Genomic DNA, 16074 nt, shown 5'->3' with positions numbered 1-16074 from the left:
GCACGGAGAGTGCTTTCAGCTCCTCACGCTGGTTTTTAACCTGGATTTATACCTCCAGATGATGCAACATGTCTTTTTAATCTGATTTCACTGGGATTGATTTGGAATTTGTGAAACACTACAAAATATTTTGTTAGTATTTTGGCTTATTTGATAACATTTGAAAAAAAACAGTCAAGGCAATAATATTATTATAATTTATTTTTAGATTAAATCAAACAGTTTTTGGAATGAATTCAAAATGTTCAAATGAGAAGTTAAATTTAACAAATCAGGTTCCTTCTGGCCTTTTCTTCTTGAAGATGTGACCTATTCATTCAAACTTCACTTCGAAAAAAATACCAAATTTTCCTAACGTTTTGTTCAACTTTATTCCTGGAAAGTTAAATCATTTTCTTCATATTTATTTGCCATTCGCCACATTCTAAACTAATCATTCAGATTTTATTCAGTATTTCACCCTGATTCCTGTTTGTGATTTATTAAGTAATTATTTCCTTACACACATGCACACGCACACGCACACACACACACACACGCACGCACGCACGCACGCACGCACGCACGCACGCACGCACGCACGCACGCACGCACGCACACACACACACACACACACACACACATATATATTCTAAAACAAGTTTTTCTTCAGAATGAGAGCTCGTGTCTGAAATACATACATGGACAAAGATTAGTAATAACAACACAGATTTTATTGTCACTTATGTTCTCCTTCTGTTGGAAAATGTAAAACTGACCAATATCACAATTTCTAACTAAAATAGCGTTCTATGATTCTTCAATATGAAGTTCTATTTGCTTCAAAAAAGCCTAAATATAAACTACTGAATGCATTTGACGTATGTTAGAATGCTGCATGAGACGAGAGGGACAGTAAAAGTTCCTAGATAAGATCACTTGCCTCATTGACGTTTAACACTGCAAGCAGAGACACTCATATTACATAAAGAAGTACATCTGTTATCATTCAGAGCAATCGTGATTTCATAATCAAACTTACAAACCTGTATATCATCCAGATATGTTCAAGTAAGGAAGTTATGACTAAAAGGCTTTGAACAGAAGCTGCATACACCTGAAAATAAAATCTATCTCGGCCATTTTCAAACTGTGTGTTTGTATGTGTGTGTAGGCTGATATAATACCTACAGCAGGAGGGACAGGAGAGCGGAGCCAGATGTTGCGCAGGTGGAAACGAGAGAATAGCTCCTGTCAAAGGGTCCAAGTGACTCTGTAAACCGTCCATCTCACTCCTTTACTGTCACTGTCTCTTGGGCTGCACCTCCCACTGCATCCGACTCTCCCTCGACCCCGTCTCCCTTTGTTTTTGTCCCTTTTCGCTCTCCGTGTCCCTTCCTGTGATGACCGACCTTGTGCTTTTTCTACCGCTGTCATCGTCACTGATGCTTTTCTTTCTCTCTCTGTCTCGTGACGTTTGTATTTTGGTGGTAAATTAGATCACTTCCAATGATTGTGTGACTCATCAGAGACATTTCCCCTCTCCGTGAAGCTTTCTGGTTAACATTCCCTTCCTCTGTGGTCGCTCATGCCGGTGAAAATGAAAGAGGAAATAGTTGTCTGTTAGTCATTTGTTTTTCTGAGTGTTTCTCATGAAAAGTGAGGATAATAACACAACGAGCCTCACAATGTGTCCTGCCTTTCTTTCGGTTTTCATCTAGCACATTTTGCACCAAAATTCACAAATATAATCACTCTTCTTCCATCTTTAGAATCACTTTGAATTCCTCCCTGAATCATCCAGATCTAAATCCCTTTTCCCTTCTGTGTGTTCCTGTCTCAAAGCACACGTCATGGTGGATTAGCACACAGGTTACGCTCCCTCTGTGCGTTGTGTGAAGACTTCCCTTTGATTTTAGATGCAAAATCTCAGTGGATTTCAATCGAATTTCAAGCCTAGAAGGTGGAGAGGCATCTGGAATGCTACTTAGCCGCTAACGCCACTGAGGCTCCCTGGCTGCCTCGCCGAGGATCACAGCGATAAAAAGATGTGAGAAGATGGCCGTCTTCATATTTCATACTTCTAATTATTTGTCCTCATCTGGATGCCCCTCCGAACGACTCCCCTCTCTGTAATTACCCAAGAAATTGACTTAAACAAGGCGGTGAGTTTGAGGAGAGCTCGGAGATTTTTGCCGCGATGTGAGGGAAATAAATGTTAACGGGAATGTGGTCTGCGGATTTCATTAAAATCTAATGAAGCCACTGCATGCATTTTTCACTCCAGTGAAAACTGTTTTCTCCCCGGCTGCAATACTTTTCACATCTCTTGCGCCATTGCCGTAAAACTTTGTTGCAGTCTTCAGGAAATACTGGCAGTTGAATGCGAGCACCTGTCTGCAAATATTTTCACCGTCTGCTGCTTCAGTGAAGCAGCTCGTTGAAGCAGCAAGGCTACACTTCAGTCAACACTGTTGCCGTTTATTTAGCAAATACGCACTTCAAATGCACGCTGAGCGTTCTTGTATCTGAGATTTCAAGACTAGTGAAGACGGAATAACGGTCAGGGTTTGTTGTTGTTGTTATGCATGTATCTGTAAATGCTGTGAAACTGATTCTTATAAAACTATATTAACACCAGACTGCAGTGGGAACGAGACAATGGAGTTTTGATTTCTGATTGTTGTACAAAGGAAACCTTATGGAAAACGAAGGTTTGTGATACATTTTTTTTGTTTAGGAATATAGCCGACACCCCAGTATGAATAGTACAAGCAGTACACAGTCGAATCTGTGAAGTTTTAGTTCAGGTGTTAAACTAAATATCAGTTTTATGAGCCTGTTACTATTTACCTCGGTTAACGATAAGCTGGATGGAATAAAAAGTCCCCTTTTCCCCGGTTTTACAGCTCATCTTGGTTACACTCCAGGGCAATAAACACACAGGAGAAGGGAGATAAAGGAAGGTCTTAGTCTGGATTTCAAGCCAATCAAAGTAGGTTGGCGGAGTGGCTGTGAGTGAAATCATGCAGAATAAAATCAGGTTCTGCTTTCCATTGCAGGTGTCTGATATTGTATTTTGTGCATACAGCTCTGCGTGCAGCAGATGTAATAAATATATAATACTATGGAACTCCACCTGACCTTCTCACCCACCTACAGTTTATCTAAGACTTTTCAAGCCAAAAAGTTCCTAGATTGTTAAATGGGGGAATATGCAATTTCAAGCTGTTGGTCTTTGAGCCCAAGGGTGTTGGAGTGAGTGTTGTAAAGTCATTTGGAGTACTGTGACCCCTCTTCAAGGCCTCCCAACACACAGACACAAACGCTTCACTGATCTATTTACCCTGCAACTCAGAAGCAGGCCTGTTATCACTCCCAAGTACAACGTGTGCGTGTGGGCAGCTTGTGGGGAGAAATGATAAAACGGTCACTGTCATGTCTGATAGAAGTCACGGCCACACTGATGTGAATACCATTTTATTCTAGATAGGTGGTTTGCTTTGTTTCTTTTGCGCTTTGCATCAGCAAAAGGTGTTTGAAGCAGATGTAAACTGAGAGGCTTCAATTCTTATGATTTGTTGTGAGCAAGTCACAGCGCCTTTGGTGCTTTTCCTTGAAAACACACTGAGGCCAGTATGACACGTCTTCCCTCCCTCCCTGCCTTATCCGCTCCGTTTTTGTTTGTTCAGTTTCAGAATTTATGTAAGCTGGAAATGTCTGGGGGATGATTGGAGCCTTTGACCTTCCTGGGTGTGGGTACGAGGTGGGGCTGGCACTTCTGGGAGCATCTGATTGGTTCCAGTGTTCTCACATCAACACAATTTTCTCTTCTCCTTTGACTCGGGGAACAAAATGTGTCATTGGTCCATTTTGGGCGGGTCTCCACGTCATAAAATTACCAGAGGGTTTTAACAAGCCTGGCACAGGTACAAAACTACTTTTTCTTTTTGTTTTTTTTCTTACCAAAGCTTTCGACCTTTAAACATATCCTGATTTTGAATGTGTTTAAACAAACTAAAATTAGCTGCCTCATATTATGCAATAAGTGAGGTGTTACAATCAGCTGTCTGCTGGCATTTACATGCGTTAACCAATGACAATGAAAACAGCTTGTAAAAAATTAATTTCCACCAAGATAGGATCGCAATAGGATGCGATCGGGGATCACATGTCAATATTAACAAACAATGGTCCTCATAGGAGCATCGTTAAATACTTAAAGTAAATACGTGTTTCAAAGTTATTCTATGGTGAGGGTAGCATTAAAATTATGCAAGTCAAGGTTTCAGTGAGTCTCCAGAAGAGAACAGTATGCCAATATGTGAAGGTTAGATGAAGGTTGTGTACCAGAAGGTAATAATGTTTGTGATGAAGGGTAAAGAACCGAGATAATCTCAAAGAATCCACCTGTCATGTCCCTCTGTCCGCTGCACTAAAAGGAGTTTACTGTTAAGGTTAGGGTGAGACGCTGGTTACAGGCTGTGTGTGTGCATGCGTGCGTGCGCGTGTGTGTGTGTGTGTGTGTGTGTGTGTGAAGCCTATGAAAAACTATTTACATCTCTTCGACTGTGATGGAGTGAGAACAGTGAGAGTGTTTTTGTTTTTTCCCCAATAAAGCACATGTTTGAGGCTTAACGTTTACTGCTAATGTCTCCATGTGTATTTCTGTGTACAACCTTCTAATTGCATACAACATGGCCCTCATTATTCCTTTCACCCTTTCTTATTCTGTGTGTGTGTGTGTGTGTGTGTGTGTGTGTGTGTGTGTGTGTGTGTGTGTGTGTGTGTGTGTGTGTGTGTGTGTGTGTGTGTGTGGCTTTTTCTGAGAGAGAGAAACCTCCCGCCGAGACAGGAACCGATTTCCCAGAGGGCACATTGTCATTATGGTGCATATTGCACTTAAAACATATGAGGGAGAGCATTTGTTGGTTTTTGTCATTTCACGCTGTTAGAAGTGGCTGCAGAATGTCTCTCTGAGTTTGCTGCTGCTGAAAAAAAATCATGGGCTATTGCCTCGAACTGATGATAACAGGGATTTATTTAGGGAAAGCGGAAACCACAAACCCTATCAGACTTTATGCATAAATCACATGTTTTACTGGCTTTAAAGACTTCTGAGCAATGTCTGCAGAAAACATATCCGCTCATCAATCACCAGTGTGTATTTACACAAAATCCCTGTTTGTAAATGAACAGTGTAATCCTATTTATAGACGGAGCTCCACGATGTCAGTATGATCTACTAAAAATGCATTATATAGGTCAACAGACAGTAAATGTAGATTCAACAAGTTCATCAACTGACAAGATATCCTAATAGACTAGAGATACAAACATTTACCTTAAACCAGAGAGCCATAAACTTTAGAATTTTTATCTGGGTCTGTTGGTAACGTCTTGCATGGATGTGTATTTGTGTGCCTCTGACCCACAGTGGAGTACGACAGGGAGCTCTCCCCGCAGCGGCGCCACCACAAGGAGTTCAAGTTCAATCTCTCGCAGATCCCAGAGGGCGAGGCCGTCACTGCAGCTGAGTTTCGCCTCTACAAGGAGTGTGTGAGCCGCGCCTTTCGCAACGACACCTTCCTGCTCAAAGTCTACCAGGTGGTCAAGGAGCATCCTGACAGGTAACGCACAAAAAAAACTGCCCTCTCTTGCATCCTTCTGCTGTCTTTACGAAGCTCTGATTAAGAAACACTACTGGATGAGTCCTTTGTGCATTTGCCCATCCCATTGAGCCGCTCTGCGGAGCTGACGGCGGTCAGTTTGACACATCTTTTTCTGTATGAATTCGACATAAATCTGACTGGATATGCGTTTCATCTTCCAAAACATATGATCAAGTCGAGTTCCCCTCATTCAGGAAATTCAAAGTAAAAAGTAAATCTTTTGGCTAATGACTCCTTAAAAAAGTTTGGAATCGGTAACAGAAATCCAATGAATGAAAAAAAAGTTTCCAAACCGTTCAATCGTTTCTCGTTTTCTATTTAAAAGAATCATACAGGTATATCTGTGACGACTATCCCCGACAGTGAGAGGCTTACTATACAGCCAAAATGCCCATTAAGATTTAAAATCATCAACAAGAATTTGACACATTAAGAATTCTGTTTCTAAAACAAATGATACATACCATGACTTGACACGTTTTTTTTTTCTTTTATTATCACTCAGTGCATGTTTGGTCTGTAATCCAGTCTGTTGTGAAACTCTTGGATCTTGAGTAGAGTTTTATGTTTGGAGGGTTTAAACAGAACTCGGCTTCAAAACACGTGTGCACTGATGCGCCCGAAGGTTGCAGAAAAATCAACAATGTCAACATAAAGTATGGTCTTAATGAAAGCAGCCTGTATGCGGTGTTAAGTTTCTTTGGATTTGGGAAGGTGAAGCTCATAATTAAAAAAAAAAAAAGAAGCTTTGCCTTCTTGTGTGCTTTTCTCTATCGCTCCATCATTCTCCCTGTGTGTTACACATACTCTGCTCTGTCACTGTGTTTAGAATGTAAAATCAAGCAAAACCCAAGCTCACAGAAATAGCACGGCTTCAAAATCCTCCCGTCCCTCCAGAATGAGCACAGCTAATACATACCAAACATTTACATTACGTTTGCAGGGGTAGATAAACATCCAGCGAGATTTCTGAATGATATTTGTGTTTTATCAAGCCCGCCCACAGAGAAGCAACACAGACATCAAGAGAATTCCTCCTTTGCATTTTTACTCTAACGTCTCATGCAGCCAAGTATTTCTTTACTTACCAATGGGATACGCGCCAAAGGAACTTCCTCCTTCAAAAGCTGATGATGTGTTGCAAACTACAACACTTGATATAACAAATATATTTTGCGTTCAAAGTGGGGGTCTCCAACACCCGATGTTTTCAGAGTGCAGCCTCCGGGCCAAAGTTCAGTCGTTCTTGGATTGAGAAAGAACGTCAACTATAGATGGTGGCCAAGTATATTTTTCTGTCGTTCGAGCCCCTTATTTGCCGCATTCCTTTATGTCTACAATGGATGGTTTGTGCTCTTCAGCCTGGAGGTTAAACCTTTTATTTTTGGAGATATTTAGAGATTAAAGGACCCATATTTATCTAAATTTGTGCATTACTGTGGGAGAGGTTTTCCACCTAAAATTACAGCCTTCATCATTTGCTATCACAAGGAGGGGGAAAAAAAAAAAAAAAAAAAAAGCCTGACACTGCATATAATTCAAGGTGTAAGACGAGTTTGCAAAAAAAAAGAAGAAAAAAATGTAATGACAAAATGCCACATAAAAGTGCTGTAATTTCACATTCCTGTCTTCATCCTCCTCAGTGCTGAAATTATCGCCTGCGGAGTTCTGATTTATATGAACACAAATACCAGAAAGACGTCACTTACCGTAAAGTCCAGGCTGCTTTCCTCATTTTCCGCCTGCTGCCAAACTGTACACTTTGTAATCTCCCAATCAGTGGGAAGCCAATTAACTTTTTCTCGCGCTCCCACCATCCCGTAAAGAAAAGCTGACTTCTATTTTGACTCTAAGTCCTAATGATAGAGCGCTTAATTAGCTTGACACCCTTTGTACTTTGCATTGGATTGGAGCGGTTTCTCGAACAGCAGGCGAGGAATGCGAGAGATTACAATGCCAAAAATGTGGCAGGCCAGAACATCGTATTAAGAGAAGGCGGGCTGCTGCGAGGGCTACTTTTACTGACCCATCCGTCAGCCTTTTCCCAGCTATTATCCTCTTCACAACCTGATGATTTTCTCTTATTTCTTTTACAATTTGAATCCTAAATCATAGGAATGAAGATATACATCAGGGATGAGTAACTGTGATCATTAAGGAGACCAAGTGATGCACTAATGCATGCATCTTTGTGAAATATGTGTAATAAATCAACATTTGGTATTTTTTCAGCTGCATCGAAATGTTGTAAGAATGAATTACTGAATGAAATCGCATTTATTATGTGGCCCAGTTTGGGTTTAAGTTACCTTCCTATATTGGCTTAAAGGAAATTGGTTTGTGAGCTGCAGGCAGTCTCTGGGCTGCCAGTTGCTCACGTTTGATATATAGAATATTTATCTTTCATATTGATTTTACAATCTTACAAAATTGCCCTTTCAGCAACTTCAAAGATAAAAGTGCATAAAGAACCAAACCAGCTACTCTTACACCCTACATAACATTCATGCATATGACATTTCAAAGATAAAATACATGAAATATGTGAGATTTTAGTCACGTATTTTTTTTATGTTATATCAAGTTATTTTTTGTTCTTTTCCTGACTTTAGGAACCCATAACAAATAACAGCCACTGACAAGACTTTTAAAGTAGGAAAAGACATGTGTCATGTTTCTCTTTTAAAGAACGATTTATTTCAGATAAAGAACACACTCTTGACCTTATTATTCCAGTTCATTTAAGGAGTCTGTCATTAAGACGCTTTATAGCTGCTTTAAGCCTGCCAGCGGCCCACCGACGGAGCCCCCGCTGACCTTCATCATGAGATCAGTGTGCGACACGGAGGAACAAACACCAGCGCTGTGGCTTGTGCTCGGACCAACGTGTGAACTTAGCCGCGGGGCGGAGAACGTGCGTGCGGGGACACCGGGTGCAAGGGCCTCGTACAGAAGCCGTCAGAAAACCCTCATTAATGACCAATAAAGAGGGGCTGCTGGGGCATGACTGCAGGGGCATTCTCTGAACACCTGGATGATTGCGTGGCTTTGATGTCGGTTCTGGAGGGAGGGTCCGACAGGCCCGCTGCTGTGTTATTACTACTGTAATGGGACAGTGGGAGGACAGGCCCTCTTATCACTCACACTCTGTCTTCTCCTTACCTCTCCTCCACTCTCTTTTTATTAAACACTTGCTTGTTTTTCCTTCTGTTTGACACTGTCCTGCTGTTTTTGAACACGCTTTCTTTCACACCAACTGTTGTAAATGATATTACCATACGTGAAGCCCGATACCAAGCCTTAATTCCTTCCTTTTCCCGATCCCTCTGAGAGGTAGACTTAAAGGTCAGGTCGACAATGGCGGCGAATACAGTGTATCCCAGCGTTTTCGGTTAAGTGCAGTGATCCATCTTCCTGTCATTTTGTTATGATACTGTTACCCTGACACAAACCGAGAGCTCCTGAGTTTCCTTGGCTTTCTTAAAGAGGTACATCTCTATAGGTTCACTATAGGTTCTTCTCCTCTACTCTTTTTTTCCTATCTATATTGCCAAGCAATGAGCATTGCCACTGTGAAGCCATTTACTCTCATTCTGTAACTGTTGACAGGAATTGTTTGATGATATCTAGAAAATTATAAAACTAGCAGAAAGCAGAAGAACAGACCTTTGTCCCTATATACTAATCATTTCAGTGGTTAACAGGTGTTCAGCAGTGTAACGGGAGCTTTTCGGTACTGTCAGATACCAGATATTGAACCTTGAAGTTATATTGGAAAAAAGGTAGTATCTTCCCAGCACCCCTAGTTACCAGGGATCAGCTCCATCGCAGCACGATGCCGAAGGAAAGTCAAATGAATCCAGTAAATCTAATAGTAAAAATATTAAATGAATTTCAATTTGAGATGAAAAGTAACTGAAATTAAAAGATAGTTTATTGTAAAACCAGTGTAATTTCTGGAACGTTAGGCTGGATAAAACCTTCAGAATCAGCTCAACTAACCAGATCAAACTAGAATTCAGAGATATTTTCTCATAATTTATTTTCTAGTTGCATGAAAGTGTAGCAAAACAAAACTCCACTGGAGTCAGTTAGTATTAATGTATAGCAGCATCATAGAGTTACTGAACACGTCACAATGGACTCCTAATTCTGTTTAACCATAATAAAAGTTATTTTACCTTGAAATGTCCCTTTGTTTGGCTCACTCAAAAACACTCTGGTCCCCCCCCCCCCCCCCCCCCCCTTAGGGAGGCAGATTTGTTTCTGCTGGAGTCGCGCAGGCTTTGGGCAGCTGAGGAGGGCTGGCTGGAGTTTGACATCACTGCCACCAGCAACCTGTGGGTGATGAGCCCCGCGCACAACCTCGGCCTGCAGGTCAGCGTGGAGACCAGCAGCGGTGAGAGACGCAGCTACATTAAAGACTTCACACTTTAACTTTCACACATAATAAAGTGGTTTGATGCCGTGATGTGACGCACACCAAATGAAATGCGATACCTGAGGAAATGCTACAGGTGCACTGGTTGGTTGCAGAGTTGTTGCGCTGTCGTCTACAGTCTGTTTTCTTTCAAGCAGGCCAGAGCATCAGCTCCAAGGAGGCGGGTCTCGTGGGACGCGACGGCGCGCTGGAGAAGCAGCCCTTCATGGTGGCGTTCTTCAAAGTCAGCGAAGTGCACGTCCGCACCGCCCGCTCAACCGGTGGGAAACGTCGGCAGCAGAATCGCAACCGATCCACGCAGCCGCAGGAGGGATCGAGGGGGCCGGGCCCGGCAGGTCAGCCTACACCAACACTGAACCCTAACTCACCCCCGTCACACGGCGAGACTGCGAAAGTGATCAGACACAAATTTGACCTCGGAGCAACCTTGTTACATCCGTGACTGATGTCCGACCCGTTGAGATCTGTGGACGGGCAGCATGTGTTTGAAGTCTGGCTGCAGCCTCTCTGTTTGAGATAGCTGATGAATTGGACATGACTTCTGCCGGATCTCTCTCTAATCAGCCCCCATCGCATGAAACTTGTAGCCAAAAGAACGAAGTCCAAAATCTGTTTTTACTGGAGCTTCTCTGCATGGATTGAGGGTTCACCGTGTTCACTCGCTGCGTTCCAAAACCTGCATATTGAGCAGGAACTCTAGTGGGGTTTTTATTTTTTTTCACAGCAATGTATAAGACGTGTGATTTATGAAGGGCCTTTTTGCTGGCTCTCTCCACAAAGGCAGAGTTACAGAGTTTGTGGGAGGATTTGGCCGCAAATTTAAGCTACAAGGACTAAATAATAAAAAAAAATTAAATAAAAAAAAGCAAGATTAATGGTGTTTGTAACGGAGTGGAAGTGAAAGAAGCCTAAAGAGAACTACTAACCAAGTGAATGTGTACTTAAACAAAAGGTGGTCCGTGACGTTGCCTTGCGGGACAATTTGGCACGTTATCGCGCCGCTAAATATTCAATGACTGTGGACCCAGACGGTGAATCTATCCTGACAGGTGACCTAATCCTCCGAGCCTGCTCATCAGTCCTCCTCACTGCTCTTCCTACTTGCAGGATGATGTAATGAGCGGTTATAAGCCCAATGTTATGAGCTTCGCAAGCTTTTCAAATTGAATCAATCAACAATCCTCCCACCTTTCACCTGGCGTGTAATTCTGGCCGGACTTAAAACTGAGCTCCTGCTGTGAGGCTTCATTGTGTGATACGAAGCCAGAGCTGAGTAAGCCGGCTGGTCGTATCGCTCTGATCTTTGCCTAATTTGACAGATGAGGCATCTTACCCAGCGTTTCAGTCACAGCAGATGCAGCAGTTTATTAAAATATGTCTTGAAAAATAAAACTGTTATGAGTATCCTGGCATTTGTCCTATTCCAGAGTCCCTGCGTCATAGGTTAGTCTTATTGTATTCTGGCATTTTAAAAATAAAACTGTGTATCCCGCTTGGATGTAACATATTTGGAATTGCAGATTTGTTTATTTGAACTCTCACACTGGAAAACGATGTCCACTAAATGAATTGTTGAATTGTAGAAAAGTATTAAGATTTTCAGTGATTGATGCACTTAACTTTTGAGGAGGATTTATTCATGGTTATCTTTTTCTGAGCCAGAATCAAACATTTTGCATGATTGACATTCAGCACAAGCTTTCATGGCATTCATGTACAAACATTATTTTAAGCGTCATGTTTATCAAGTAGCCGTTTTTTACATGTCATTTTGTTAAAGCTGCAGGGAGCCCCTACCTGCCTTGCAAGATACTCGCATGCCACTGGGAGAAACTTGAGTTTTTTTTCTCAAGGACACTTCAACATATGTTGATAGGAATCAAACAACTTTTAGCATTTACAAGACGACGCACAATATCAGGTGAGCCACAGCGATAGTGTCAGTATAACATAATCCCACAATTAGAAAAACTGGCCAAATGGACTGTAAAACGTTGTGTCTATAGCTCACAGTGTTTTATAGTTTCTGAAATGTGACTTTATGTTGGAGTAAACTTGAGTTATACAGCCTGGTTTGAGTTAATGGGTGTGTAAAATGGGTGCACCTGCTTGCTGGAGTTATGTATGACTTGTAATAAATGATGTGGCAGAATCAGCACAAGTATCCTTGTACTGCTTCCAGCTGCTCGGGCCGTTTCAGCGCTGGCTGCGGTGCTTCAAGCTGACGCTGATGATGAGACCAAAACGGCTCCAAAATCCAGCCAAATCTTGGCCAGAGCGGCGTCTTTTTTTGGACTTCTGGTGCCCAGACAGAGCTCAGTGCACTGACACGGAGCTGCAAATAGCACGTCTTGGCTGGCTACCTGGGAAGTGATTTGCCTCTGCCTTTGCTTCTTTTGCTACCTTGTTTAATGGCTCCACCATCTGCAAAGCATACAGAAGTATTTGTGAGACAAGTCGGGTTTGTTTTCACGGCTACACTGTGTGCAGAGCCTTCGCTGAGATTTCTTGGCTGTTCTTTTGTGTTTGGTCAGTGCATCTTCAGTGACTTTCTCAGTAGGTCACACACCACTCTGCTGTTATAACGCAACAGGTTGTAAGTGAAATTCCTGCGGGGCTTTTTCTCAGTAATTGCGTTGAGATGAAAGCTTTGGCTGACACAACACAGAACAAAGACTCATCATTTGTTATGCTACGGGACAGTTTGAGTTTACCACATGTTCAGTTTTGGCTTGAAAGCTGCATGCGCTTCTACCCAGCCATCACCTTTGGCTTGAAATGTCCAAGGCTGTCCCAACACTTTAAAGGCAGAGTTGCTCTGGAGCATAAGGTGGGGGGGGGGGGGGGGGGGGGGGGGGGGGGGAGGATCAGAGGGTTAAGGTGCACACCATGTGCTCTCAATGTGGAGTTTCTGTAACAGATGTCATCCCATCCCTGCTCTCATGAAATAACCAATATTAACTTTACAGTTAATAGCTACAGAAGGAGTTCAAGGTCACCATTTAGTGGATTTTCACTCAACTATTTTTCTCTGAAAATGTAGGTGTGTTTATGTGTCTCGGTCGGCATGTGGATGATGAGAAAGCTTCAGAATGTGCTCTAACAACGACAATCTGTTAAATATGTGTCCTAGAGGATTGGACTTTACATAACCCAAAACATCAAGACCTCTCCGCCTCGCCACTCGGGACGACTGGGAGTGTAAATATTTAGATCCTACACAGGAAGCCGGGAGGCCCCCCTCGCGACAGCCGTGTGTCCGTGGCCAGCAGCGGAGGACTGCGGGGATTGGACGGGATGGGAGGATCCGTGAGGAATTCAGGAGGGCATATGGTTTCAATACCGCATCACTCACTCCAGAGACAGGGAGGAGGCCACGATGGATGGGGAGAGCATCCGTCTTGTAGCGCACTCGTGGGGAGAAACAAAATGTAGATGCTGTCCCCCCCAGTTTCTGTTTGGCGCAGAGCTGCAGCACATCAGCTCAGGCCACCACAGAGCGTGCTAAAAGGAATATTTCCCCCATAATTTACTCTGAGGCCGCTTTTCCATAAGATCTGAGGCCGGAAGGCAGTGATGTGTTTGTTTTTAATTGCTAATGTGTGCACTAGTTTCTACACAGAGGCTTTTTTAACTCTCTTCAGCATGAGTAAATTATTTTACTGGGGGTTTTCTAAAAATGACTTCCTGGCTTGACCTGTGCAGTAGTAACAGCATCTTTTTGTCATTTTGTCTGTCATATTCATACTATTTTGAATTCACAAATTCACTCTTATAGTACCTTACTAACTTAGAAATTATTAAAAAGGTTTGCACAACTGGGAAACCTTATTTTCCCCAACTGTGACCCCCGTGGGGGTTTTGGACCTTGTTATTTTCTCATTTTTACATTTTTAGAAAGCTGGACTTACAATGACATGTGATATTAAATATCTTCCAGATGACAAAAGTGGATGCTTGGAGCCAAAAATATTTCTACACTATTAGTTTTTATATGATCATGTGATTATTGGTGCAATAAATCATCTTTGTTTTTCACTTTTTTTGTTTTCGAAAGCTCAAATTTGCCTATCCGGACAGGTTTTGCCAAGTTTGACTGGCTCTTTTAAGTACTTTTGCTTTGCGTTTTTCCTCACATTTATAGTTTCTTGAGGGATAGACGAGAATATTTCTAACAAGTGGGTTATTTCCACCCTCTCTGGGTGTGCCTGATGTATGCACTGTGGAAAATGCTCCCGTCTACCTCGCCAAAAGAACAATACAACACCTTTAAAGATAATTTGGGGTTTTGTGGGCGAACAAGGCTGGGGAGGTAATGGGAGTCGGGTTGGGCTCTGGCTGTGGGGGAGGTTAACAACCATCCGGGGAAGGAATATCACGTCCCGGCACAGCACACGGCGGCCTGTAATTAGGTCTAGCCAGTCATTAGCTGCGCAGCTAAAAGACTGACCAAGCTAACAGTATCGCTTAAAGAATTATAATAACACGGCGCTCTGCCAGCTGTGTTTTTTCATCTGTCCCGCCTCACCTCCCTCCTCCTCCTCATTCTCCTCGCTCCTTCCCCACCCAACCTCCTTTTGTTTACCGTTGGAGTAATTAGACATGGCGGAGCTCCCTCGCAGGGTTTAATAACCTCTGTGATGAAAGACAGGAAGAAAGATAAACTTCAGTAGTAGTGGTTAGGGCGAGAGAAAAAAGACGAGGAACGTCAGACGCGACAGCAACACTCCGCTTTCATGTCTTTGTGTCTGCTGGGACTCTCTGCGTTAAGGGCCAGGATTTTATCTGAAACAGTGGACCAATAGTAAAGAACTTTTCTGTCATCAACACCACAATAACAATGGGGATTCATGTAAATCCTGATATAAAAGCTTATTTTTAAATTTTTTATTTTTTTGCACTCTTGTGTTGAGAATTTGCGAAAACAAACCATAGTTTGAAAGTGAAAAGCTTGGCCTGACTTTTTATTTTTTTAAATTTTTTTTAATGTCAAGCATTGCACTCAAGCACCGTAGCTATAACGTCTGAAATGGCACCATTTGATTCTTGTATTTTCGGAACAGCCTGTGATAAATATAATTTACAGCCTTTTCCTTCTGACAGACGGGCTGGGGAGAGTTTAATGAATGGCAGTTAGTGTAGTGAAAGGCAACTATCAGCCCCGCACTCACACCGTTTGAAAGAGCTTCCACACGGCTTGTGTTCAGTGAGCAGCAGTGTTTCCGACGCTATTGAATCGACGGGGTGGGAACCGGCAGCAGCCGCCCCACCTCAATGAATTCAATGTGAATCAGTTTTAGTGCTTCGTTTTAATGTCACATGGTGAAATGGATGTTTGTCCACTCGCAGAAAACATTTCCAGGTTAAACACAGTGAGGTAAGCTGCTGTAATGTGGCAGTAGAGCTCTGTGCCACATTGTCCATTCACATTACCGTCTCATTAAAGGAAATCCTGCTCTTTTTTTTTTTTCCCCCTGCGTGATCTTCAAATATTTGGTCCTGACTGTAGCTTAAGAAGGTGAGTTTAGAGATCAGGTGTTGACCTACTGCTGACGTGTTGGAAGTGGAATATAAATATTTTTCCTTGAATAATGAAACGACTACCACACTTATTTCTTCAGGATCGAGTTCCCAACTGCTGTCAGCGTGTTAAATTGTGCATAGGAGGAGGATCGAAAACATCAATTTTAGGGTGAGAGGCTTCGTCTCCCCTGGTGGTGGAGTCGGTTAAGTCTCCACTTTGAGTTTGTGACTTGGGTTCAAATCTTGGTTGCGGCAGTAAGAGCATCTGGAGTAAAAAACAGCCAAGGCTTGCTGTGGTGACCCCAGTAAAAAAAACAGGAGCAGCCAAATAAGCTTGTCGATTTTAATGTCAGAGGCATTTAATAGCTGTGGGCGCAGGTATGGGGTCGGGTGTTTTAGGAGAACAGATGAGAAATTGACACCATGCTTGGCAACGACGGCTTGATTTTTATTTTTTGG

The 16074-nt window shown here is 42.5% G+C and overlaps 1 protein-coding gene across 1 annotated transcript in view; it reads left to right on the top strand.

The window, feature by feature from the left end:
• The window catches only part of bmp6 (bone morphogenetic protein 6), a 44378-nt gene that overhangs the window by 19578 nt on the left and 8726 nt on the right, over positions 1-16074 (top strand). Inside the window, exons 2-4 of the mRNA XM_080489325.1 lie at positions 5417-5609; positions 9902-10050; positions 10230-10427. Coding sequence (XP_080345451.1) covers positions 5417-5609; positions 9902-10050; positions 10230-10427 — 540 coding nt within the window. The remainder of the gene's footprint in view (positions 1-5416; positions 5610-9901; positions 10051-10229; positions 10428-16074) is intronic.

The sequence above is a fragment of the Lipophrys pholis genome, assembly GCF_963383615.2.
Source record: "Lipophrys pholis genome assembly, chromosome: 20".
Lineage (NCBI taxonomy): Eukaryota > Metazoa > Chordata > Actinopteri > Blenniiformes > Blenniidae > Lipophrys > Lipophrys pholis.
Note: the sequence above shows the minus strand (reverse complement) of the source record. Positions and strands in the feature narration are given on the sequence as shown.